Below are 27,390 nucleotides of genomic sequence, written 5' to 3' on the forward strand. Positions count from 1 at the left end.
TTGGCTCTTCCTGGGGAGGGCGATGGCATATCTACATGAGCGAGCAGAAGGCGGCGGCCGCTGCAGCATTCACGGCCCAGTGCTCCAGCTGCCTCACGCCCCCCAGGACCTGGCTCTCCACTCTAGGCCTGGTGGGACCAAGCCCACACCCTGCCACCCTTCCTTTCCAGCTGTGGGCCAGCGGGATCTCATGCCAGGGCCTTAAGTGCGGCCCTTCCCATTCACGTGCTGCTGAATCATTTGAAAAAAATGCGTCCCGCTCCTGGGAGGGTTTGCTGAGAACAGTGTGGCTTTGTGGAGGAGGCTGCTGCTCGGCAGTTTCTCCGCCAAGGAGCCGAGGGCCTCGAGGAAGCCAAGCTCAGCCCTGTAAATCCCAGGCCTGGGTAAGCGGCGCAGCAGCCTGGCAGGGCTGGAGGCGGGGAAAGCTTCGAGAGGTCCCTGGAACCCTGCCAACCCCTGTAAGCCGTCTCCACACAGCACTGAGGAAGGGGCTGGGTGACATGATGGGCAGAGGCCGATCAGAATCTTCTCACTCAGTGGCGGCTGCCACAGAGGGCCAGCAGTCTAGTCTTCGTCCACTGGTTTCAGGAGCAAACCTAAGGTGACTGGACCTCTGGACCTCTGCTTCAGTGTTCAGCACTGACAGGCCCTGCCCTTGAGTGGGACACTGAGGCATGGGGGCTGTGAGCAGAGTCGACAAACCATGTCTGAAGGGAGACAGCAGGACGTACGTGGGTTCCTACTCGCCCCTCTCATTAGCCCAGCCCCACCCCACTGCCATGGAGTATGGAAGGATATTTAGGACAGCTCTCAAGTCTCCAACCAGATGGTTCAGGGCCTGTGCCTTCCCCAGCCTGGATCCTCTGGAGACGGGCTGGAGGCTGGGCCCTGTCTGATGGTCTCTGAGGTCTGAACTGACCTCTTGCCATTATCTACTTGTTGGAGGGACACAACAGTTAGAGGAGGTCCCTGCTCCACTCCCAACTTCACACCTTTTCTAAACCCATCCTCTCACAGGTATGGAATCCCGGATGCTGCCTGTGCGTGGGGTTAGGTGGGGAGAGGTGACTCGACCAACCGTGCCTCAGGGGACACTCGACCAACCGTGCCTCAGGGGACCATCATGGTCATGACTGACTGATGCACCCGGTGTGGTAGTGAGCAGGGCAGGCCAGGAGATTCAGTCCCTGCGTCTCACACTTGTTGGACACTCTGGGCATGCCCCAACCTGTGGACAGTGACATTGATGTTGTCCTTCAAACCTCTTGGTCAGCCCCAGGTTTGTCTGAGTCTGTGTACTTTGGAGAAAACGCACAGGGCAGAGACACAAGGAAGCAGCTCGATGACCAGGACTCTGATAAATGCAGTCCACAGCAGGAATAAAGATCCTGCCCCCACCCTGCCGTGTGAGCACAGAAACGCAAAGCTAGGGAGAAGGCTCCAGAGGACACAGTGCTGTGAGGAGGTCCATGGCTAGAACCCAAGTGCTTCAGAAGGACGACGATACAAAGCCGGCCTCCACGCCTGGGTTCTCCTGCTTCCTACAAACCCAGAAACTGCATACATCTTTCAGTGGTGGTGCTCCCCATTTCAGTCAACCCGAGGCTAGGCTGGCCGGGCAGCTTGTAGGACTGGAGTATGACCATAGGCCGCCCTCCACCCCGGCCAGCACGGCCATCTGTGTGAACGAATGCTTCAGGGAGGATCTGAGTAGTGCTGCAGGAGCCAAAGATGCTCCCCTTTGAATACTTGTGTCAAGAACGGGAGAGCTGGGGAGAGATGGCTGGAAGTTGGGCGTGAGGGGAGGAGACAAGGCTGGGGAAGGTCCGAGCGTTGACCCTTGCCTGGCACCCAGAGGGGCAGAGTCTTCATTCTTGTCACGGTGGTGCACTGGTCCCTTGTGGAGGCTGACTGGTGAGAAGAGTGGAGGGGGCCGGGAGGCTCCAGGTGGCAGCCAAGGACTTTGTGTTGCCACTCAGATGTCTCAACTCAACCAAAAGAGTGAAAATGGGGTCTACACAGACTCCTGAACCGCTGGGGATGAGGTGGGAGGCAGCCATGACATCTCCTGAGAGAATCATTGGGAAGTTCTATTTTTAGGGGGAGGAGATCCTAGGGACTGGGTTTACTACCCACACCACTGGCCTGGGCCAAGGCTAGCCCATCCCCCTTTTGCCTTCTATACGATAGTGGGGAAAGGGCAGGGCATCTTCTCATGCTTGCTGCCAAGGGACAGTGTAGGTGTTACTGTCCGGGCAGAGATGACTCACCCTCCACCACGTCTCCTTGCCCATCCCTACACCTACTTTTAGCTCGGTGTAGCCAAGAAGGAGCGCTTCCTTACTCAGAACACGGGCAGGGCCGCAAATACCACCTTTGTAAATGGAAACAAAGCAGTGTGCTCCAGGAAGACGAGTCTGCTCACTGGGCTGCGGCTTCCGACTGAGCTGAGAGGCTCAGTTATGCAATGTGAGGTCCAGTTGTGACCACAGCTTGAAGCCCAGGGGTGTCACAACACCCACTCTACTCTTCGGTACAGAGGTGACCCTGCAGGGTGTCCACGCAACGCTGAGCATCAGCGGACAGTCAGGCACCAGGCGGGAACAAGGTATGACCACCGGGCCACACAAGGCAAACTGCTGTGGGACGCTATTAACGTCCAGGCAAATGAGCAGTGTGGTAGAAGGAAGCCTCAGGTTCGGGCTGCTCGGAACCACACACAGGGCCAGCGTCTCACAGCTTGCTGTAGGTCTAGTCCCTGGCCAACACTGGTCACACAGGCTACTCGTGGCTTGTGTTTTCTACTAGCCACTAGTTGCATGGCCCTCGGGTGCCGTTCACTGCTTACCTCCTGGGACAGAGTTGGGGACAGGGTCAGGGACAGAGTTGGGCACTCGGTATAAATGAGAACTATCCGGAGAGCAGATGGATCTCTATCAGGAGAAATGGTGCAAACGGGAAGCAGAGGGGTGGTAAACGGAGCCCTCCCACCTACGTCCCAGCTGCACGTTTTCATTTGCAGCTTCCAAAAGCGTTTTAAACAAGAGACGGTGCCACGCTGGGGTTGGCCTGTGAAAGCACTTCTCGGCACCAGACCCGATCCAAAGGCACTGGCTGCACGGCTCTCCTCTCAGAAAGGGGCACAAACACAGCTGGGATCCTGGAGGGCAGGCTCTGGAAGCCCACGAAGGTATCAAACCAGGGTGAACACGAGCAAGCGGAGGTTCCGTACTTGTGGCTGAACATCAGCAGCTAGGCTAAGACCTCAGCAAGGAAGAGGGACTTCAACCCCAAGGAAAACGACTGGCCGTGTTCAGCACACATCTGTATGTTGAAGGGCTCAGCAGGTGCATGTCCGAGGGGGACACAAGGGATTAAGAAAGAAACTCAGTACATGGCAGAGGACCTGTTTCGGCTCCCTCTCCCACCTAGGTCTCGGGTTCAGCTGACATACTTACAGTTGTTCATTATATTATCTACAAACACATACAGATAAATATGGCCATTTACAGATCAATATTATTAATGTGTCATGATCAAATATGATTAACCAAGGTATCTGAAGAAGGCCATGAAAGGAAGATGGGTGGGGGGAAGGGAAGAAACGAGAAAAGCCTCAGGAACTAACAAGGAGCCACAGCCAGCAGCCACGCCCCAGTCCATTAAGTCCCATTGTACTTGGCCACGCCCACTCATGACTGCGTCCTCTGGGGCAGACCCCACGCCCACCCCACCAGTACCTCCACTGCAGTTTAGGGGACTGAACCTAGGGCCTCAGCATCTAAGCTGCACTGCTCTAAGCCAGGCCCTTCTACAGCTGCTTTGAGGCTGCAAAAGTAGTGCTGAGCAGTGGCCAGAGGCTGGCTGGCAGAGTCAGTGCATTCACTCTCTCAGCTCCGCAGAGAGAAGTATATTGATCACTGCCTACCCAGTATGAGCTCCCCACAGCCAGGCGGCTGCTGGTTCAGAGTGATCCCCATTTACCCTGCATGTGCTCCCCACAGTCAGGTGGCTGCTGATTCAGAGTTTGAAAAGCTAAGAAGCAGGAAACTCAACACCCAGGTCTCCCCCTCCTACCCCACCCATTAGCACTGGCCCATCATCACTGGGTGATAGAGTCACCCAGCTGGGCTGGGCTTGCCTGCCTCCCACCCATAACGATTCTAAGAATGCATATATTGTGAAACAATGTTGGCTTTGTCTTTGTGTGTGTGTGTCTTCTAAAGGAGAGAGGTTTTAGCTAATGGCTCTGACAATGTCTCAGCCAGAGGCCAAGCAAGCAATGACGTATCTTTTGAAACTATGCCCATCTGACCCTGAGTGCCCCTGAAAGCCCAGTGTTTGACTAAACCATCTGAAGAGCCAGTTTACCTGGGGTTTCCATTAAGTACCCACAACCCATAAAAACAGACTCCATCTGCAGAGCATGGGCTAGACTCGCTCTCTGGACCCCACAGGAATTCTGCTTCTGCAGGAAGGATTTTGCCAAGGTGGCGAACAAACGGAGATGCAGGCATGGTGCAGGCAAAGTGGCCATCAGGGATGTATTTATGTCGGGTGGGTCTGCCTTTAAAATGTTTTCTGAAACTCTTGCAAGCGTTTCCTGGCTTTTTCCAAAAACTGCTTGTGTAACTTGTTTTGCTCTAAAATCTGCTGCTGAAGGTCACGGATCATCTGGTTCTGTTTGTCCTCATCCAGAAGGCTGTTGTCCAGGGAAACGCTTTGGTCAGTGGTTGTTCGGTCAGGGGCTGGGGTCTGGACCCCAGTAGGATAAGACTTGAGGATGGCCAAGCGCATCCTTCTGCGCTCCCTACGTTCCTCCTCTAGCTCGGCCTTGTAATGGATTTCCAGGCTCATGTTGGGGTGTTCTGTCAGCTCCAGCAATGTCTTTTGCCTTCTCTCCTCCAACTCTGCCTTCTGCTTTTGCCTCAAAGCCATCCAGCTTGCTGCAGAGCCCACCTGTTTCTCCAGGTAAGGCTTAAGGCTCTCTTCCTCCCCTGTGGCCGACTTGGGTGGCTCCCATCCTGTCTCTGGGTTTTCTGAGAATGAGTCATCTTGTTCACTCAATGATCCTGCCTCGGGATCAGGTGTCAGACTTTCATTCTTTAAAAGGTGCCTTGCCATCTGTTGGTACCTGGGGTACTCAGTCTCGCTTAGCAACTGTTTCAAACTGGTTTTGGACCACGTTTCAGGGGCCTCCATCTCCAAAGGACTCCCAGACTCCTCAGCAATCCTTTCTGCCTTCTCTGTACTCTCCTCTCTGAGGGTTTCGCTGTACTCACCCAGAGTCTCGCTGTGCTCACCCAGAGTCTCTGTGCAGCTCTGTGGCTCATCTGGATTCTGGTCCGCCTTGAGCCTCTGTTCAAGGTGCAAATTCAGATGCTTCTTCAGCTTTCTATTTGTGTTAAACAATTCTTCGAAGGCAGACTCGATCTCTTTATGCCACTGATTCTTATCGCTGTACTTGCACGTTGCACCCGGGGGCGTGGCCTCCTGTCTGAAGGCGGAGCTGAGGGGCAAGGGCTTTTCTAGGTCAGCTGTTCGGTCCTGAGGACTCTGGCCTCTGGAGTTGTGACTTGTGCTCTGAGCAAAGTGTGCAGTCCCCCTTCCCATCGGCCGCCTCGCCTCCCGGGGTATTTCCTTCTGTACCTCCTCCGCACACTCAGTTTCCCCAGCATCAACCAAGAGTGGGTTGAGCTTCGCCAGATCTGCCCCTCTGCCCATCCGAGGGCCCAAGGGCTGGTAGCCACCGTTGCTCTTACTCGAAGGCACCCGTTTCCCTTTACCCTTCTCACTGGGGTTTTGGCCCCGGGCTTTGGAAGAACCCTGTCTCTCTGAGCATGGTGCTTTTTTCCGGGACTTGGGGTGTTGCCTGGGATGCTCTTCCCGGTGGCCCTTCTCCTCTCTAAAGGCTGCTCTATTTCTCCCCTTAGACCTCATGTGTTTTGCTGATCTTCTCTGGTTGCGTTCGTTCAAGGTGAGGTTGTTTCCCCCGCCGCCGGCCCGCCCTGTTGCTTCATCCAACAGATGGGCTAAATAGAGGCGCTCCATGTCTCTGACCTGCTGCAGGCGGGCCTCCCGCCACTCTGCCTTCAGCTCCTCAGCCAGGCGCTGCAGCTGCTGGGCTTTCCACTGCTTCAGAGTGACGTCGCTCTCGTCTGGGACTTGCATGAGTTCAGGCTTCTGCCTCAAAACTAAGGCTTCCTCATCAGAAGAGGGGCTCAGCTCGGTGGCTCGCTCTATGTCTCTCTCTATTTCTGTGATTTTTGCAGACATACTTGCAAGCAAAGGTGGCTGTAGCCAAGGTGCAGAGCACCCGCGAGGAGGGACTCACAGCACACCTACAAGGCCGGGAGGACACAGGCCGCTCGGGACAGCTGGAGAAAAGTACACAAGGCCCTGGAGACAAGTGTACATGGGGATCTCAATGCAGGATACACTCACAAACATGCCCACCAGATTTCTCCTCTGCCCCGGCCCGCTAGCACACACTCCCTGACTCTTGGTTTCTGTCCTGAACAAACTGGATAAGAGCTTGGGGGGCATCTGTGTTCAGTAGAGTGCGGCTGTGGGATGGGACGGACGGACGGACACCTGCAGTGTGTGGAGTGTCACAACTGGAGGGAGGAGATGCTACTAATCTGGCTGGGGACAAGCCAGGGGTGTCAGTAAACATCCCAAAAGGCACAGGGTGGCCTCATGACAAAAAAAAAAAAAAAAAAAGACAGCAGCAAGACTGAGAACCCTTCACCTCAGGCGCTGGGGGAGGTTGCAAAAAGGGGCAGGTGAGAAGAGCCTGGGGAAGGAGAGGTGGGCTACGGTTATGTGGTGAGAGAGCTGCTTATAGGTGAAGAGATGAAGGGCCACGAGAGGGAGGAGCTGCAGGCAGGGTGTGTGCAAGGGGCCTGTGTGCTCATACATCGGTGTTACACACGTGTATGCACAAAAGCAGGGGTGCGCACGAAGGGGTATGTATATACATGCATGCTTGTGACTTGGATCCGAACCAAACAGAGATGTAGGCACATATATCTATGTGCATGTCTTTGAGAAGAGGACGACATATGCAGGCACGTGTGTGGGTGGACATGTGCTCGCTACACGGATCTAATACAAACCAGACAGAGAGGAGACATGTGTTGCATCACATCATGATGCCCAGCTTGCCACTGTGAGGTTCTCGGAGGCCAGCTGTGAGTCCCTGTGGCGCCACACCTTTCTAGAGAAGTTGTGCTTCCTAAGGGGACAGAATCCTGTGGCCACTTGGACACTACAGTCTGCAGGAAGAGCCCCTGACTGTCCTTTCTTTTAGTCTTCATAGAATCAGGCTGACCAGCTTAAGCCAGTGCCAGTCACAGCAGCCAGAAAACAGCTCCACATGTCCATTACTGATAATGTTATAGTTCAGGCTCCTTTGGCACTGGGCAGCCATCATGCAGGTTTCTTATTTTGAGGTAGGGATCTCCCTATCTAGTCCAGGTTGGCATGGAACTTGTAATCTTCCTGTCTCACTGCCCCCACCCCCACCCCAAGTGCTGAGCTTATGGGCAGGCAGTACCACCACACATAGCATAGGTCACTTTTTTTTTTTTTTTTTGGTCTAGTAGCCCTGGGAGGTAAAGAGCTATTATCATCCATGGTTCACAGATGGGGAAGCTGAGGCAGGCAGCAAAGGGAACAGTGAAGCCAGATTCATCACTGACTGGGTAGACCCCAGGGCCTTTGGACAGCCATGGCCTGTGACACTGTCGCTGACATGGACATATATGCCCTTGTGAGAGCTCCTTGCAATCAGAAGCACTTTCTTAAAGCAGTTGCTGATACTACACCCACCAGCCTGCCAACCACCACAGTGGCCGAAAGGAGAGGATGAGAGGGAGCTGGGACCCTCAACTCAGGGCTGACATTTTCTTTAAAGGGAACAGCAATCCAGCATGGGAAAGAATTAAATACACACACACACACACACACACACACACACACACACACACACACACACACAAATGTTTTCTGACAGTCAAAGGAAAGGATCCCAGACCCTTTCCTCACATCATATACAAAAATCAACTCACAGTCAATGCTGCATAGACCTAATGTCAGGTCGAAAACTACCAATGTTGGGAAGAAAACAAGTATATATGTTCTGGCTCTGACTTAGGCAAAGATTTCTTAGATGGAAGAGGAAAATCCAAGTAGTTAAAGAAGAAATTGATGAATGAATGACATCAGGAGAGTCACATGATCAAAACATCTTCTGCAGATGCCAAGGTTTTCAAGACCGCAGAGCCAGTAAGAGACTCCAGTCTGTAACACTTGAACAGCCCCACAGGAAGACAACCTAACTGTACAGGGGGCTGCAGCGAGATGGCTCAGCAGGTAAAAGCGCTTGCTACGTAAGCCCGACTACTTGAGTTCAATCCCCAGGGTCCCGTGAAGGAGAGAACTAACTGCCTGAAGTTGTCCTCTCAGCTCTATACATGCGCTGAGGCATGCGCACGTGCCCGTTCATACACATGCAAAAATAATATGTTTAAAGGATACAAATAGAACTGGAGAGATGGTTTAGCCCCGCTCTTCCAGAGGACCCGGGTGCAGTTCCCAGCACTCATGTTGGGGTGGTTCACATTAGTCTGTAACTCTAGCTCCAAAGATCTGACACCCCTGGCCTCCATGGGTCATGTGCACATCTCTCCACCTTACCCCTACTCCCCACCCCCTACTCTCCCATTCCCCCCACCATCCCACACCCCACCACCCCACACCCCCCATCCCACCCCCACCACAACATAATTAAAAATAATGTTTTTTTTTTTTTTTTTAAGAGAAAGATACAGATAGGCACTTCACTAAAGAAGACAGATGCATGGCTAAGACAGCACATGAAAAGATGGCCAAGAGCCACGTGCACCAGAGGAAAGCAGACTGTTACTGCTTTACGCCCTCAAGGATGGCTACAATCAGAAGAAGCCAGGGAAACTGGAACCCTGCACCCTGGTGGTGGGCGTGGGAAATGGGGCAAGGCACTTTGTCAACAGTCTGGCAGTTTCTCGGTTTCTCTAGGTCTATTGAGTGACCTGGAATTACCACATCTAGGTCTTTAGCCAGGAGAAATGGAAGTTCAGAGAGGCTGAATGACTCAGATCCCAGGGCAGTTGGATGTAAATGTGCCTCGCATATCAAAACCCGAGCGAGCTTCACCACATGGGGAATAGCCATAGGGGTGTTGCGTTGGGTGGGAAGGTCTGTGTTGTTGTGACTATCTCTCGGATGGCACCTGAAGTGTGAAGTCTATTTCTGAGCCTGGAGCCATTGGCTCCCATCCTTTCTAACAGAGACCTGCCATGTCTCTGCCAACCCAGAGGTGCCCCCATCTCAGTCAGTCATCCTCATCCTCATGGAGAAATCTTTGGGATAAGCTTTGAAAAGTTATAGCTAGCTCCATAGTTCAGGAATCCATGTCCCCATGACAACTGCCAACCACATCTGCAGTGCCTTTCTGCTCTTTCCTGTGCCCCTCTCCCATCCTATCTGGTGACCAGAGGGCAGGACTCCACTTGGATTCATGGGGGGCCCTTGCTGAGCCCGAGATAGCTAAGGAGAAGCACCTGTTCACCCGTTATCCTTACCAACCAGTCCCCAAGTGTCATCCACAGCCACCAGCAAGACACGCACCTGAGCCAAGTGGGGTCAGCACCAGGCTGCATGGAAGAGATCCCAATGCCTTTGAGCAGCCAGGTAGAGGAATGCCCAGTGCCTGCCTGTAGTGGATATCTGTTCTGTCTATGACCTTGAAGCACCGCCCCTAGAGATGTAACAAGTAACTGTCCTACCTATCTATGACCTTGAAGTACCTGCCCCTGGGGCCTCGGGACTACCCTTAAGACCTGAGATGCATGTACACCTCTTTTTTTCTCTCCCTCGTGGGCTTGGATGCTGGGATGGACTCAGGAGGAAGAACAGTGTGGGACTGTACCTCGGCCTTCCAGGACCCTACGATAAATCTGTTCTGTAGCGAGCCTTCCTTCCTAATAAATTCCTTTACCCTTTAAGCAAGCTCTGTAGATTTCTCGTTTTATCTGCCCCAAAGAAATCAGGAACCAAAGTAATATAATCAGAAGCCACATGAGAAGCCATAAATGGGCTCACATCGGCTGGGTCCCAGTAGCAGGGTATGGGGTACTGCTGCTGACCCATGTAGATTCTGTCTCACTAGGCAGGAAAGTTACCATGTGGATGCACAGGTGTGCCTACTCCACAGCCACGAGAACAGCTACACAGCTAAATAGTGGCCACCAGGCCCTCTACTTGCTGGGGTTTGTTGTGATAATGTTGTCACATCTTCCTACCACCAGGGACACAGTAGCCACAGGGATAAACCCACCCACTGCAGTTGACCATCAATGTGAACACTTACTACACAGTGAGTACAGCAGATACCAATGCCTTCCCCAGATACAGGTCAACAACAGCCCAGAGCTACTACCTCTAGGGATGGCAGGGGGACCCTGGGAGCATGTGCCCTTTTAGAGATGCCAAGCCAGGTGAGGCTTGTAAAAACAGCCAAGTGGATCTAGCTAGGTGGACTCAGCCCCAATAATTGCAAAGCTGGCAGGTCATAGAGCAGGATGACTTCGCTCCCAGGCTTCACACAGATCCCCGCATCTGTCTGGAGATGCCCCATGGGGTAGCTGAGGCTCAGAGAGGGTAAGTAACTCACCTAAGGCCCTCCACCTCCTACCCAGCCTGCACCAAGGTCTCAAATCTCGGCAGATAGACCCTGATCCAGGTTCCTAACCTACAGGAACAGGAGTCAGAGCTGGGAGCCACTTCCAAGACACACATCAACTCTGCTCCGGGCTGTATTTGTTTTCTGGTTGCTGCTGAGGCCTGAGATGAGCTTGTGTGTTTTCTGGGTGTTTCCACGGGACACAGCAGTGCCTCTGAGTTCACCAGATGTTCCACCTGCTGCCTTTCAGCGTTGGCTCTCTCCCTCCCCCAACATCAGGTAAGCCCCTAGGATTTCTTACAAGCCTTCCTGTCTCCCATCCACCTTCCTGCCTGTACCCTCTCCAACTACAGTACATGGAGCCAACCTACACTGGCCCCCTGTTGTCCTGACCAGCAAGTCTCCAAATACCATCCACGGCCAACAGCGGCACACACACCTGAACCATTAGCAAATTCCCAGGCTCTACCCTAGGGAGACCCCACCCCAGCCTGTAAGACAGCAGCAGGGTCAGGTCATGCTGTCCCACCAGCTCCAACACCAGTGACCGCGCTGCCCAGCATCTTAACTGTGCCCATGTGGGTTCTTCATGAGATAGATGTGACCCCCACATTCTCCATCTGTATCTGCAGACTCCTGCAACTCCCCTCCCTGGGATACCCCACAACAGTAGCTCTTTAGCAGCCTGCACACTCAGAACTCGGACATCAGCATTTGTGGAGACACACAGAGACAGTTACAGACAAGTGACATCAGCTAGAGTGAACACTGCTACACGGCTCGGCTTTGCAATCTCATGCATGTAGTCTGACATGGCTGTATCGCACAAGAGTGACTGGCACACAGTACACTCAGTTCACCCTTTACAAAGCAACACACTGTGTTTTCTTTGGTTCTTTGGGACATCATAGGGGACCCGCAAGGGCTCCTAAGATACACAGAACAGGGTTTTCTTAAACTAAGTGACCCCAAACATAATGTGGACTTAGTAAGTCAATTTGTGCAGCTGCTGCCTCCTCAACGCCAGCTATGACTTTCCCCTACCTCTTTTATTTTTATTTTTATTTTATGTGCATTGGTGTTTTGCCTGCATGTATGTCTGTGTGAGGGTGCTGGATCCCCTAGAACTGGAGTTGCAGACAGTTGAGAGCTGCCCTGTGGGTGCTGGGAGTTGAACCCGGTCCTCTGGAAGAGTAGCCAGTGCTTCCAAGTGCCAACCCATCCCTCCGGGTGACCCCCTCCACTACCTCTCTTACAGAAGCCTGGCACCACATGAATAAACAGCTAGCAATTGAATTGGACATAAAAGCAAACAGGAGTATAGGGACCAGTGGGCCTAGCTGGTGTCGGGGACCCAAGCTTGGGGTCTAAGCTCACACACCCTAAAACACAACACCCATGGTTGTGTTTAGCTGCAAGGCTCCAGCTTAGATGACTCTTGTGTGGTTTTGTTTAGATTGGGTCTCACTATAGGCTAGTCTGTATCTTGTGATCCTCCTGCCTCAGCCTTTCCAGTGCTAGGGTTATAGGCCTTGTGCCACCAGGCCCAGAACACAACATTTTTCAACAGGTTGTATTCCTAGTCAAATCTGACAGGACAAAATGCAACAGGAATGCATCCAAATCTCACCACATTCAGCCTCTAGAGCACGAGGCTTGGGAGACCCACACACTGCCTGTGGCTGGGAGCCACACAGCCACCCAAAGCACCAGTATGACTTCTACCTGTAGTCAGAGAAGAATCTAACCCTGTGCCAGACAGCCTCGACAGCCCTGGGCAGCCTTGGACACAGAGGGAAAGAGGGACATTGTCTCCACAGCCAGGATGCCTCAGCAGCAGAAGAGATGGCCTGTGTCACTGAGAATGGTACCTGGACAGAGGGAGCTCTGTCAACACCTAAGACAAAGACAACAGTCAAGGTGCAGGGAGCCGATGGGCAGTCGTGGGTCTGTGGCTCTGAAGAGATGAGAAGTATCTACGAGTGTGACAAGTGTCAGCCAGTAAAGCTCTTGCTATATAAACACGAGGACCTGAGTGCAGGTCTCTGGCACCCATGTAAAGTAGCTGGGAATGGCCGCTCACGCTTGTGACCGGTGTAGGGGAGGCAGAGACAGGTAGGTCAGTCAGTGTGTCCAAACTGGTGAGCTCCAAGTTCAGTGAGAGACCCTGTCTCAAAATATATGGTAGGACGCAAACCAAGAAGATGCCTGATGTGGGCCTCTGGCACGTACGAAACCCAACAAACTAACCAAGAGCACAATGCGAGCCGGGCCTGGTAGCACACGCCTTCGATCCCAGCACTCCAGAGGCAGACACAGGAGGGTCGCCAGCCTGGTCTAGGGTGAGTTCCAGGCCAGCCTGGGCTACACAGAGACATAGGGGTTGAGGGAGGACAGCAGGGCGAAGTGCCGGAAGAGCGACGGAGAACCACACTTGGAAAGACTTTCTCCCAGAAGGTTCTGGATTAGGAGGGAAGCAGGCAGAATGGGAGAAGGGGACACCAGCAAAGACCTCAGAGGGCAGTGACAAAAGCCAGAGGCCTCTGCGGGGCTGGAGTCTGGAGGAGTACAGGTGGCATGCGATGTGCCCAGAGAAAGGATCTGAATGCTGCTGCCTCAGCCCCTCATCTGTGAAGTGTGTGATGGCAGCCTCTCCTATCACTGTGAGGACCACCCAGATGCTCGGCCAGTCATGTGGGGATAGGGTGGTACTTACTGTGTATGTCTCCAGATGACTGAGCCAGACCACCGAGGACACATTACAGGGAGGCAAGAGTTGGCCAGGTGAAAGGAAACACTTTCCACAGGGCTGTCTTGAAATCATTGGGTAGGTAGTGAGTCACCCATCACTGGAGGCATCCAAGCCAAGCCCAGGTGAAATAAACATCAGAAATGTTTTTAACCCCATTTCTCTGAGTTCTAGCTTCTATGACACACAGTTTGCTGCCTCATACCCTATTTCTGGCCCTTCCTCACCTAGCTAAGGTCTAGAGGGGTTGTTGCTAAAGTTGCTGGGCTGAGTGTTGGTGTAGCAGTGCCAGAATCTCCCCTAGGGGAGGGTATAGTGGAACCTAAGTCCTGCCTAAGTTCATAGCAGGTTTTCACCCAAATCCTGGGGATGGGATTATGTGCTGACACTTTACCACCTCCTCACACTCCACCAGGATCAGGTGAGCTCTACCAGGCAAGCTGACCTCTGACCTCAGGGTCCAGGCATCCACCAACCAAGAGGAGCACTTAAGGCTGATCCAGCTGGTGCCTTACTAAATATAGGGGTGGTACCCAGCACCTGCTTCCCAAGTCCCTAGCCAGGTCAGAGGCACCCACACCAGCTGCCACTCTTGCTCCATTATGACTTCCCTCCCACTCCTCAACGCAGCTATAGTGTCCACAAGCTCCAGCCCCGACTCTCAGCACCTAATCTTTCTTGTAAGACAGGGACTTTTAAATCTGCATCAGAACTTGGCCTGGGCATATGTCCTCCACAAACAGCTGAGTACAAAAAGAACCCCCCTCCCAGAGAAGAGGCAGACACCACATTCTTACAAAATCTTGTCCTAAGGTGGTCCAAGTGGGGTCTCAGGGGTCACTGACCCAGGTTAGCTGGAATCACCACTCCCCACCTCTGTCAGCAGCCCAGTGTCTGCCCTGGTGGTTAACTATGGGAGGCTGTTGCCATGGGAACGGCAGAGCTGTTGTGCTGTGACATCACCGCAGGGGTGAGGTCAGGGACAGAGACAGGCCAGCCAGAGCATAAACTTTCAGGTGAGAAAAGCAGTCACAGATTTGTCCAAGTGGCAGGGGTCCTGAGCTTTTTGAAGGTGCCTGTTTGAAGAGGTTTTGAGGAGCAGAGGCCATGCAATATAGAGACTCTCAGGTTACAGCCATGGCGGTGTGGAGGATACCCTCCCTCCCCCAGCCTGACAACATCATGACCTCCTCAGGTGGTGCTCTCCACCCTAGCTGTCAGAACATTAAGAGGACGTACTTCAAGGTCCCAAGGACAAATGCTTCCCACACCTTCTCCCGTAGAGACAGCAGCTGGCTGGACTTAGGCAGAGGGGATATGGGCTACTTCCCAACAGTACTGGGACTCTGACTGAGGCAGGCAAAGAAGCTCTGGCCCCTCTGTCACTCATAACCCTACAGAACTCAAAGTCAGAGTGCTTGACCGTGTTTCTAGGGCTGGAGCATCCTCTAAGAATGGGACCGCTGAGAGCTTGAGTTTGGAGAATGTGGCTTTGAAGAGTCAAGGGTTTCTTCTATCAAGGAAAAGTGAGCTGCAAGGCAGGCTGAGGCATGAGACTCTTGGAGAACACAGGATCGGGAGAGCTAATCCTGGAACTGAGGGCTCTGACTGGGTTGGATGAGCTCTGGGAGAGGCCACTGACCATTGACTTAGGCCAATATATGATTTTCCCCCACAGGAGGACTTTCTCCACCAAAGCCTCCTCATTTTTCTGGTTCCCTTTCTCACACCCTTGCGATGGTTTGTTTTCTGTGACAACTTGACTGAGCTAAGGAACACCCAGCAAGCTAGTTAATCTGGAGCTGTTTCTGGACATGATTAGCTTTGGATCAGGCTTCCTGGGCTACTGTGAGCAAGGTTGAGGACCCAGAAGTGAGCACTTCTCTCTGCTGGGGCTTGGACACACATCTGTTGTCTCAGCCTTCAGGGCTCCTGCCCGCCTGTCCTTTGCTCTAGGCTCACTCCACCCACCCGCCCCCACTCTTCAGTCTCGACGCAGACAAAACCAATCATGTCAACTGCTTTCTGGTCTGCAGTGGCCGTTTGCAATCTCTATCATGGTGGGAGCCCATTCCCACACCAAACCCTGGGCCTTCTTTCTCTGTTGGTTCTGTTTCTCTGGGGAACTCACACATACAGCCCTGGGATTGGCTTTTGTGTCTCTTTCTCGTTCCTCTTATCTCATGTCAACTCTTCAGCAAGAGAAAAGTTCCCAGATATAGAATATGCTGGTGCTTTAGTAGGTGGTTCTTTCGACCTGCCCCAAAGGGCTTCCAGTTTCCTACCCTCTCCAGGTCTGTTCTGGAAGGTGATGTTGCCACACCCAGCCCTGCCACACCTGGGCTCTCCTGACACTTCTTGGTTGTTCCTAGAGCCCCAAAGCTGCATTAAGCCAACCGGCAGGCTGGGGAGATGTTGGCTCAGTTTCGCTTGCTGGGTCAGCATGAGGACCTATGTTTGATCTCTAGCAGCATGTAAAAAGCTTGGGGTGGAGGGCGGGTGAGGTGGGGGTCGGGGCACATGCTGGTAATCCCTGTGCTGAAGAAGTCCAGACAACAGGTGGATCCCATGGGGATCATCGGCCAGTACCAACAAAAACTATCACCACCAACAAAACCCCCAAATATCCACTCTGCTAAACAACACAGCCCACAGTGGCCAAGACAGGTCTAGAGGGTGCCAGGTTGATGGCTGCCCATTATTAAACAATCATAGCAAGTACTAACTGGAAAAAAAACACGTATAATTCAAGTCCATTTTAGGAAAATGAAAAAAAAATGCACTTGCAAACAGGAGTCTGATTCCCTCATATGTCCTCACTTCTACATTTTAATTTAAAATATCCACGCCAGACTGGGGGAGGGGCGGACACTCAGTGTTGAGAGTGGTCTCATGTAGGAGGTCCCGACTTCACTCCACACCACACAGCAAGAGAATGACTGCCATCATTTGTTACCCAGAGCACCTGACACTGTACTTACCCACGACCCCAGGTACTGTACATCCGGGTGCTTCTAGCCTTTCCCCGACACAAGACTGAACAAGCTTGTGACCAAATGCTTACTGACTGGTGTCTGTTACCGATTCTCTCAGAAAAAAAATAAAAATTCCTGGATACAGGCTTATTTTTAAAATCCTGATTGCTCTGCCAGCACGCCCATGGGAGACTCCAGAAGGCATGCATCGAGACACAACATCTTTGTCACCAAGCCTCCACAAGGACACCCAGCCTCCTGCCCCACAAGGAACAGCACCCTCGTGTCCAAAGCCGGGGGCCTACCCCTATTGAGTCTCCAGGGACTCCTGGGCCCTGTCACTGCACTGGTGACCTTAGACAAGTCACAGACCTTCCTGCTCTGTCTTCCGAGGGTAGAGAAGCCAAGCTGGGTTCAAGTGTCCCCAAAGGAAAAGGAGTCACTGTGTGCTCCCATCCACAGAATGATGGGGAGATGGCCTCTTCCGGCACCTTTGTCCCCATAACTCCTGGGCAGGCTACAGGTTTCCCAGGAGTGGAGACTCCTGGAGTGAGACAGGGGACTGACACCTGTGGAGGCCCATCAGGACATCTTATCTTTGCCTTTCAGAACTTGATTCATCAACACCTTTACCGGCAGGGGTTGTTAGACAGGCACGAGCCTGTTGCTGTGGAACAGGAAGCAGCCTGAGAAGCACAGAGCAGGGACTCAACCAGACCTTGCGGCTCTGAAGCCTGGCCTCTCCAGACACCTCTTCTTCCTTGGTTAAGAACCAGCCGGCCAGTGTCCTAACCAGGTCTCTGTTATAACCAGAGATGCCTGGCAAAGGCTGCCTCTGCCACAATAAGCTCTGCTGTGCCTACAGAAGGTGGTTAAACTCCAACAGGGTGCCAGGAAAGCCAGAGCCACCCGCAACCACAGGTTGGAAAGGGGGCAAATAATGTCTCAAGTCACATGCTGACCCTCAAGACACACGGACAAGACCTCTGGGGCTCTATACCCACAGGAAAATCTGCACAGAGAACCAGAATTTTGCCACAAAGCCTCCCCCACAACCCATGAGACCCTCCCCTAGGAGCTCAGGGCAGGTTGGGGGGACTTAATGCAGCTTCAGGGTCAGCTTAAATGGCCCCACAGGTATCCTTTCTCAAGTCTTCCTGCTTGCTTCTGGAAACTACAAAGCAGGGAACCAAATGAAAGCTACCATACCACACAAACCAGAAACGGGCACCACCTGTGTCGCTGAGGCCAAGGCTGAAGTGTTGAGGACTCAGGCTGTGAGGGTCTGAACAACTTCTGCCACACTCACTCAACCCCCACTGCTGTTGTACAATACGGCCACAGACAATGCCCAGCCTCCACAAAACTTCTTTACAACGGGCAGTCTGTCCAGCAATGGGAATAATTTTGTCAACCACAGAAAAGGGGCCAGGAAAGTATCAGGATGTCAGCTGCCTTCTGTGGGGCTGAGTCACACCAATGAGATGGCAACATGTCCTGGTGTGGTGTGCCTCTCATACACAGGGAAGGACCAGTTCCTCTGGGAAAAGGCACAACCTGAGGCTACCCTGGAAGCCTCAGATGAGGTTACCTGTGCTCTGGGTGCTGTGAACTAGACAGAGGTCATCTTGGAAGGGTCTTGGGATCCACTAAAAAACACTAAATCACTTGCTCTAAATACTTATCATGTGTATGTGTATATGTGCATGTGAGTGCAGGACCCACAGAAGCCAGAAGAGGGCAGAGGATCCCCTAGAGCTAGAGTTACAGGTAGTTATGAGTTACCTGCCATGGATGCTGGAACCAAACTCAGATCCTCTGGAAGAGCAGTATGCACTCTTAACCCCTGAGCCATCTCTTCAGCTCTCCTGAATTGTACATTTTAATGGGGTGATCTGTATGGTACATGAATTATACCTCAATAATGAATAATGCTGACAAGCAGAGCCCTTGTCAGAGATAAATACCATCATCTCAAGTCAATGCCTATAACCCAATCCATGGTGGAAGGAGGAGAGCTCAATCTCTTGAAAGCTGTCCTCTGACTGTAGTACACACACACACACACACACACACACACACACACACACACACGAAAAAAAGCCAGGGCATTGTCAGCAAATTTATCAATTCAGTAGCTGCCCCCCAAAACAAGGGTAGAAGCCAGATACCCACTTGTCCGATGGTGGAGTCCCAGCCTCAGGCTGGGTGGTGGCTATTGAGGACTGGGCTGATTCAAGGCTTTCCCTGAGGCCCTGCTGTATGGAGAACAAACACAGTTAGTTCCCTGTCTAAAACCAGGAATATGCTTGGCAGAGCCAGTGAAGGCCTGGGGCCAGGGCCCTGGGGGAGCTCCACTTCAGATCCTGAGAACCCAACTCTTCCCATCCTGAGACTGGACTGTCCCAAGGCTGCTGTGTACTCTGTCGATCATGTCATGTGTTCCCCTTGTGCAACATTGTTTGATTAACTTCTTGCTATGTCTCATTGTATGATAGCTTTCCGCTGACTCTGTCCCATTCCAAAAAACACCCACAAGTAGTATCTAAGACGCTCCACTTCATAATAAACTTGCTTGGCATAAGACATAGCTTGTGCCAGACCTCCCAACCCCACTCTGCATTCTTATCCTCTTGTCTCCTGTCCCTCCCACTTAGGACCCTATCACTAAAGAATGAATGACGTGTTGGTCCAGGTCAGGTGACAGAACTCTTTGGGTTTTTGACCTGGGTGTCCACTCCATACAGTTGCTAAAATGGGTCCCTGAGCCTGTGCATGTTAAACCCAGGTACCACACTGGGAAAAAAATGAATGACCACGTTCAATACATAGGCTGCACCTGGGCTTATAGAACTGACCCACTCCAGATCTGTTTCTGGATCAGAGATATGAATCTGTCCCACAGCAAACAACTGAGCTCACATTCAATTCTCTGCCAACAAGCAGGCAGGCAAGCCTCACACTCCATCTCTCCTTCATGGCACCACGTATCATTCAGGGAACCCCAAGCTGCTCCCAGGGATCATTCCAAGTCAGTGTAGGTACAAATTAGCACCAAGCTAGAAACACTCCTTGAACTTCTTCCTACCCAGCCATCTCCTACCCACAGGGCCATGAGCCCCTCCTTTATCAGACTGGGTCCTGGGGATTTCGCCTTTTTTTTTTTTGATCTGTATTACTGTGTGTGCCTGACTGCATGTGGGTACACATGTAGAGGTCAGAGGACAACTTTACAGAGTTAGTTCACTCCTTCCACCTTCACATGGATCCTGGGGCTCGAACTCAGGTTGCCAGGTTTGTGTGGCAAGGTCCCATATCACTGAGCCGTTTTGCCAGCCCTGGGCCTCAGATTTTATTATATGCAAAATGGGGGCGGGGGGCAAAGAGAATGGCGGATGAACAGCAGGAAGCAGGGCTATGGTTCTTCCAGCACAAGCTGCTGCCCCAACAGCTGCTGTCACTGTCACTGTCACCCTGTCTTCCCTTCCAGGACCCTGGCTGCCCCCTGCTCCCCTCTGGAGGCAGCAGGACATCAGGTTTCTCCTTTACTCTCTCCACCGTATGATCCCTGCAGCTCAGCCCTCGGTGTCGGCTGAGGGCTAACGAGGACTGAGAGGCCAGTCTGGCTCAGTGTCGGTCACAGAAGTTAATGGCCTGGCTGCCACCACGAGTAGGCTCTGCTCCCGAGCCTCTGTCCTCCATCCTTCACCCACAGCCTAAGAGAGACGCCAGTGAGAGATGGGACTGGAGGCAGGGACTCAAGGCAAGGTCATGCAGCTGGTCTCTGGCCATCACTCTGAGCAGAGCCAGCCTCTGGCCGCATTTTGCTGTAAATGCAGGCGCCCTGCCCTTACTGACTCCTCCCCCATTTCCTGTTCTCTCCACAGCCCCCTTCCCCCTACATTTTCCACAGTCTGCTAAAGAGCTGACTGGGCACTTCCTCACCCAGGCCCACAGCCCAACAGAACTCACAAAGTCCTGTCCGCCTGACCATCTAGCCAGGCTAGGAAACACCTGCTTGCCCACTCCAGGGTGTGGGTGTTCATTTGCAAGGCCCCTTTCATCCATCGAGTTACCCCTGGTTCAGGTGTTGGCACTGCCCCCTGGCTCACTAGACTGTCCCCACAGGGCTCCTGCCTCCCGGAAGTGTTTAACAAAGTCTCCCTAGGTTCCACTGACTCCCCCAGGCCCTGCAGCTCCACATAGGCTCAATAACCTTTTCCCATGTCACTCACTTTCTCAGTCAGCTCAACCACACTAGCTTTTTGCTCCCTTAACCTTCTCAGGCAGTCCTGTCTCTGATGCAGGTCCCTTGACCTATAGGGTTATCTGGCCTGATAAGATCCACACCACAGGATTGTCCAGGGCTCTATTATAATCCCTCAATCCAACAGATTCCTGTCAGGGCCCTATGCAATGAGCAAGGTCACTCGGGTGCTATATTCCAGCCTTCACTCTCCTCCAGACCGGAGTTGTGGCTCACCCACTCTTTTAAAATTCCCTGGAGCACCTGTCACAGAACCTTGTGTATAGTCAGCTGCCCAAATGCAGCTATGCAGTCATACATGCTTAGAAGAGTAAACCACAAAAGAAGCAGGTGTCTAAGTCACAGCCACACTGGGCCCACAGGTAGTTAAGCCACATAGCCACAAGGTGGAGGGGCATGGGTGTCTAAGCCACACAGCCACACTGGGCTCATGAGTGTCTAAGCCACACGGCCACATAGCTGCACAGTTACACTGGGCCCACGGGTGTCTAAGCTACACAACCACACAGCCACACTGGGCCCATGGGTGTCTAAGCCACACAGTCACACTGGGCCCATGGGTGTCTAAGCCACACAGTCACACTGGGCCCACGGGTGTCTAAGCCACACAGTCACACTGGGCCCATGGGTGTCTAAGCCACACAGTCACACTGGGCCCATGGGTGTCTAAGCCACACAGTCACACTGGGCCCATGGGTGTCTAAGCCACACAGCCACACTGAGCCCACGGGTGTCTAAGCCACACAGCCACACCATGCCCTCCATACACTGGATTGAGTTCATCCTCCCAACCCAGGAGTACTGGCCAGCTTCGATCAAGATTTAAGCAGAAAAGCAGCTGCAGTTGACCAAGAAAGTGCTCCTTCTCCAAGACATCCACATATACAGACCTCTCTTCATAAAGTTACCCCTCACAGGTGGTACATGCTTTGGTCCCAGCACTCGGGAGACAGAGGCAGGTGGATCTCTGACTTTGAAGCCAGCCTGATCTGCAGAGTTGAGTTCCAGGACAGTCCAGGCTGCACAGAGAAACCCTGTCTCAAAAAAAGCTACCCCTCAGTTTGTAGGGTAGAATATTTTCTCAAAATGCCTTCTCAGGGACCCCAAAGCTTTAACATGCTCATCTGACACAGCCCACCAGGGAGCAGCTCACTGTGGGGGAGTACCCATGCCATTCCCTTCCACCCCTGCACATGAGAGCAATGATAGAGACCCAGCCATCAGGCTGGGACAGCAGGCTGTATGGATCCCAGCCAGCTCAGGCTGGGGTGGAGGTGTTCAGTTGAGTGTGTTCCAAGAGGTTCAGGACTGCAGACTCTCCTGACACACTGTGCGTCATGGTCATGCTTGCTCTAGAAATCTGCCTTCTTTCCAATCCCTCGACCACCTCTCCTCCTGGCGTCTTAGGCATCTATCTCATCTGCTGGATTCCCCTCGCCACACCTGGGGACACTCACAGGCTCCACCGTTCCTGTGCAGACCCAGCAACCAAACCAAGATCCTGGCCGAGCACTCTCATCCGATACGTAGCCATTAAACACTGTATCTGAATAAACACGGTGCTCATCAGTCCATCTCTAGCCTCTGCTGCTGTCACATCGTCTTGGGGACCCCACTGCTCCGCACCATCATGGGCAGAACACCAGCAGAATTGCTGGACAGTCTTAAAAATCCCAATGACCACACCCAGGTCTCAAGGCTCCAAGTGTCGATGATTCCGGCCACCAATCTACAGCCTGAGTGTCCTCAGGGACTGGCTGTGGGTCCGCTGTGGGACAGAATGCACCAGCCACTTCTTGCCTCTTCCTCAGCCACTGTGTACCTACAGTTCTGTCACCTCAGTCCAGCCCATCCACCAACGATGCTTGGTGGATGGGATGCACTCTTGACGCCATCAAGGTGCGCTTAGGCATGCCTGGAGCCTTCTTTCCCAGTCTGTGTCCCTACACTGCCTCCCCTCCATGTCTCACTTCCTCCCTCTGGAGAAATACTATCCTAAGCCATGGGCTGCCTGGTCCCGGGCTTTTGTGTGTGTGTGTGTGTGTGTGTGTGTGTGTGTGTGTGTGTGTGTGTGTGCCTAGCTCCCGGGCTGGGGAAGGGCTCCCGCATGACCCTCCTTCTGCCAGATTGCCTGTACCTCCCTCCTCCCTTTTGTTTCTTCCTTTGCTGTTTTCTTTTTTCCCTATCTCATCCCTTGAGATTCCCGGGGCCCTGAAACACATCTCTCAAATGTGTTCCAATACAAGCAGTCCACAGCTTTAGGTACTAGTCTAAGATCCCCCACCCGATCCAGGCAGCAGCTCCTCTGACCTAAAGTCCCATCTCAAGTTCTTGCTCAAAGCCACCTGGAGGTCCAAATGAAGGTGAGGTGGAGGAAGGCTGGGACCTAGGCCCCCTGCAGGCCAGTGCTGGGGAACTTGACCACCACACCAGGAGATATGAATTTCAGAGGCCTGAGCAGGTCCCAGGCTGGCACTGAGCTCAGCTATGTGGTGTGGGAGGGTCCACACCTCCCTGTTTTATTGGCACTTCATTCCTCTACAGCTCCAACCCTGGGAGCTGCCAGCGATTCAGATTCCTGACGCTCCCCAGCAGAAGACATCCATCCCGGGTACCAGTCAGTTTTCCCACAGCCCCCACCCCCCTCAGTGGCCACCAGAATTCTTACCTTTGTAACTTACAAATCCATTTCAAGTTGGTATGTGCTTACCCCTGAATTTGGCAAGTTTATCACTTAAGTTAATCATTTTCATGAACTGCACAAAGTCTGACTTACTTCACACCTTCCCCTGGCCATCTGCTGGCAATCGGCAAGGGTCTGCGGGTGCCTCCGATCCTTTAACCCCACCTCTACTGTTCCCTGCCCTGCTAGGTTTTTCCCTTGCTAGGGGCTCAGTTCTCCCTTACATCCCTGTAAGGCAGAGCCGGCCACTCTGGACTTGTTCATTCAAACAGACAAGCCCAGTATGAAACCACATGCCTGGGGACCCAGGAAGAGCCTGCACCTGCCGCCAGCGGCTTCTTCAGAGAGCCATCCGCCAAAGTCCTGCAAAGCTCACACGGCCTGGGGGCCTTGCTTTGCTTTTTACACGAGTCAACAAAGACAGAGTCATCACCGAGTGCATGTGCTTCGTGCTTTCTGGAGTGGCCACTCCTACCTCTCTGGTCTCCATCACCACATACACAAATAAAACAGGCCCCATAAGAAGCCAGTATGCCTCACCACCACCACCACCTGGGACCCATACCTGGCCCCTTAGGTCTTGACTATGGCTTCAGGCCTCACTACCTGCGCAGAAGGGGGTGGGTGTTCCTTCACCCCCATTCCTGAATACCCATGATTCCAGAAAGCAGTCAAAGTAGCCGGAGTCTGCCAAGTCGCTCAGGGGATTCAGTCACTCCACGTTCCACGGCTTGCAGCAGGCGGTGAAAGACTGCATTAGGTGAGGGAATCAGAGCAGCGGCAGCGTGCCTGAGCAGGATGCAGACACATGTCTCCTATGTGTCCTGACTGGAAAGCACAGAGACCGGGGCCTTTCAAGAGTGAGCCCCCACCCCCCACCCCACAATTCTCTTTGCCCACCAGAGCTCCAGACCTGCCACTGGCAGAGAGAGCCCTCCTAGGAATCCATTCCCAGGCAGATGCTGAGCCAGTCAGCAAAGCTGTGTGCGTGCAGCAGCCACAGGCAAAGCTAGCCTTTATTAACCCCCGATGTGCACCCTTTCCAAGGCTTCTGGGTCATGGTTCCGGGTGCACAGAATCTGAGGTGCTCTGAAAACTGGGGCAGCTCCAGTCTGGGCCAGGCCTCCCGTATCAGCTTGGGAACTCAAGAGAGAGCATTGGGCAGTTCTGACCCTGGCCAGACCAGGTCGCCCCTCTGAGCAGGTCACACATCTGTACCACTTCCAGGAGAACAGAGCCCTGTGACAGGCCAGTACCGACGGTTCATTGCAGCTCCCCACCCGAGGGTGTCACCACTTTTCAGTCCAAGCTGGTCAATCCTGGAGGGGCGGGGAGGGCTCACACAGAACACCCTGACTGTGCTGGGCTGACACTGCCCCTCCCACAAGTTCATGGCCAGCCAGAACCCGTGAATATAACCCTATTGGGACGTCTCTGCTGACGTAATCAAGTCAGAAAGGGTTCAAGTAGACACTGAATCCAATGGCTTTATAAGAGGAGGCACAGCTGTATGTAGAATAGAGGTGGACGGATTCATCCACCACCATCCCCAAGAACACTAAGGAGTACCAGGAGTGCCCGCCTCCACACTGGGAGGGAGGCCTGGGCCAGGCCCTCCCTCAGACCCCAAAAAGGAGTCAGCCCTGCCAACATCTGGATTTTAGGCTTTGGAACTCCTGGACCATGAGACAGTCAGTTCCATTGCTTTGGGGCACCCATTTGTGGTCATCTGTCACAGCGGCCACAGGAGACCCAGCTTTGCTGTGGGATTAGGCCTCTGTGCTGGGATGAGCTCAAATTCCTGGCCTCATGGTGACTTAGATGCAATGCTTTGGACACCAGTGCTGGGGATCTAGGCTGAGGAGAGCAATGGACAAGTAGGAAGGGGCCTCTAGGCACTGACAAGAGCCTCAGACCTCTGATCCAGACCAGGCTAGCACAGCTCCCAGCCTGGTGCTGCCTTGTCCTGGCAAAGCATTCCCCTACTTGCAGCCAGCGCTGTGGGCATCCCAAGCCAGTTCTTTCCCACCCAGCCCCTGTGAACCAGGCCTCTGAGTCCTGTGTGCTGCTTTTCTGTGAGTTCCCTACAATTTGCTGGTCAGAAGTGAGGTCTCTACAAAGGGGCCTTACATGCCTGTACTCCCAAAGGATGGTCCTGAGGAAAAACACTAGTGATTCCCTCATTGGAGGGGGCCATTTCTTCAATCCCCCATTTTGCTGATCATCAAAGCTAAACTGGACAAAACAAGTATTTGCAAACCACTCCACAAGCACACACCATGCCCCATGCCCAGGTAGGCTGAGTTAGGTAGCCCCACAGATAGAGTCACCTAAAAACTCTCCAAAGAGCTAACCAGGGTGAGGCAAGGAGCCACAGAAAGGGGTTATCAAGAGGGCATTTCTGATACCTAGAGAAACAGGCACCATGGCTCCAGTCTGGGTGTGAGAGGGCACAGGATACTCAAGATAGATGGGACATATAAGCCAAAACCACAGGGAAGGTGGCATGGGAGCCAGAGCCTCACCTGCTGGATATCCGAGTCTGCCCAGTGTTGGAGAGGCCTTCAGGTCAACTCCAAGTGGAGCCTTCCACTTTTACCAGCTTTTCCAGACCATATAACTATGTTCCTCCTACCTGGCTCGCTAGTATACACCCTAGTATATACCGCTAGTATACAAGGAGTCCTGAGGGTAACATACATGCTGGGCAACCTAAGCAGCCGTACAATCCCGTGACCCCCATAGTCACCAAGTCGCCCCCCCCATGTGTGTGTGTGTGTGTGTGTGTGTGTGTGTGTGTGTGTGTGTACGTTCTGAAAAAAAGTCGACCACAGCAGATACTCAGGCTCTGGACCCCGCCTGGCCCTGTTGGTGGGGCCTTCCAGGGGCCACACAGCAGGGAAGTGGACTCTAGTAACCTCCCTCGGTCCCTCTGAGCTCATGGGATCTGCACAGGGGGCTTCCATTCTGCCCGGCTAAACGCAAAAACTCCCAAATGGTTGCAGAGAAGCCCTCCTCACACAGCCACCCCCTCACCTGTGGAAGTTTCTTCCCGGGGTTTCCAATCCTTTAGCCATCGCACCCCGCGTGTGTCCCCTACTCCCCGCCCCCAGCACTGGCATCCCAGGGAGGCCGCCTGCCAACATCCAAGCGTTCCCTGGCTCCCTTTCCTGGGGCCGGAGCTGCTGCGGAATTTCGGTGGAATTTTGAGGTCGCCAAGCATCTCCCAGCTCAGAGAGGGGAAGAAAGAGACACGGGGGACGGAGGAGGGAGAAAGTGCGCTTGGGGCGTCCAGTTGCAGGATGGCAGAGGGAGCCCTAGCCAGCTGCACCGTCAGGGAGGTGGGCCGCGCGAACCGGGTACAGCTGCTTACCTACGTCTGCATTGCAAAACGCCTGTTGCGGGTGCACCGGAGAGCAGCTGCAGGCGTCGGCCGGGCGCAGCAGCGTGGCCAGCAGCAGGAGGCCGAGCGCCAGCCGAAGGCTGCGGGCCGCGGCGCCCATGGCGCGCTGGGGGCCTGTGTCCGGCTGCTGTGGCGCGGGCTGGGGGGCCGGGCACGCCCCTCCTCACCTGGCCCGCTCCCCCGCACAAACTTTCTGTCCTCTTTGTCTAGGGGGGAAGCGGCGAGGAGAGGGCGCGGAGCAGTGCACCCGGTGGAGAAGAAAGAGGCTGGGGGGCGGCGAGCGAGCGCAGCCCGGCTCGGCTCCTCCGCTGCCTTCTATGGCTGTGTTTGCTGCGGGCTCGGGCCGAGCCGCCGTTTTATTGCGCTCCGAGGATCCTCTGCTCCTCCTCTCGGTGGCTGGCGGCCAGTGCAGGCCGGGCGCTCCCAGCAGCCCTCCTCCCGCGCCGCCCAGCCCTCCCCAGAACCCCGGCTTTTGTTGTGCCCAGCCTGGCACGGCTATGGGCTTCCCGCACCACCTGGCACGCTGCACCGCAGGGCCACGCGCGCTGCGTACCTGACTGCCCGCTGGGGCCGCACCCACGCAGCCC

At 53.6% G+C, this 27,390-nt stretch overlaps 2 protein-coding genes across 3 annotated transcripts in view; both read right to left on the minus strand.

The window, feature by feature from the left end:
- The window catches only part of Timp2 (TIMP metallopeptidase inhibitor 2), a 45,706-nt gene extending 18,553 nt beyond the window's left edge, over window positions 1–27,153 (minus strand). The window contains exon 1 of one of the 2 annotated variants that reach the window (XM_059272225.1): window positions 26,774–27,153. In XM_059272225.1, coding sequence (XP_059128208.1) covers window positions 26,774–26,903 — 130 coding nt within the window. In that variant the 5' untranslated portion in view covers window positions 26,904–27,153. Of the gene's footprint in view, window positions 1–13,442; window positions 13,540–26,773 lie in introns of those variants that run through there. The other variant, XM_059272226.1, reaches the window with a different exon arrangement.
- On the minus strand, window positions 4,520–13,539 carry Cep295nl (CEP295 N-terminal like). Its single transcript, XM_059272224.1, has 2 exons — window positions 13,443–13,539; window positions 4,520–6,399 (listed from the first exon to the last, which is right to left on the minus strand). The coding sequence occupies exon 2, from the start codon at window positions 6,274–6,276 to the stop codon at window positions 4,570–4,572; it is 1,707 nt and encodes a 568-aa protein (XP_059128207.1). The 5' UTR covers window positions 6,277–6,399; window positions 13,443–13,539; the 3' UTR covers window positions 4,520–4,569.
- Window positions 27,154–27,390: the final 237 nt, after the last annotated feature.

Source organism: Peromyscus eremicus, chromosome 8a (genome assembly GCF_949786415.1).
Source record: "Peromyscus eremicus chromosome 8a, PerEre_H2_v1, whole genome shotgun sequence".
Classification (NCBI taxonomy): Eukaryota; Metazoa; Chordata; class Mammalia; order Rodentia; family Cricetidae; genus Peromyscus; species Peromyscus eremicus.

Bases quoted from the DNA above. Each gene is read 5' to 3' on its own strand.
- Cep295nl (XM_059272224.1), bottom strand. From the start codon at position 6,276: ATGTCTGCAAAAATCACAGAAATAGAGAGAGACATAGAGCGAGCCACC.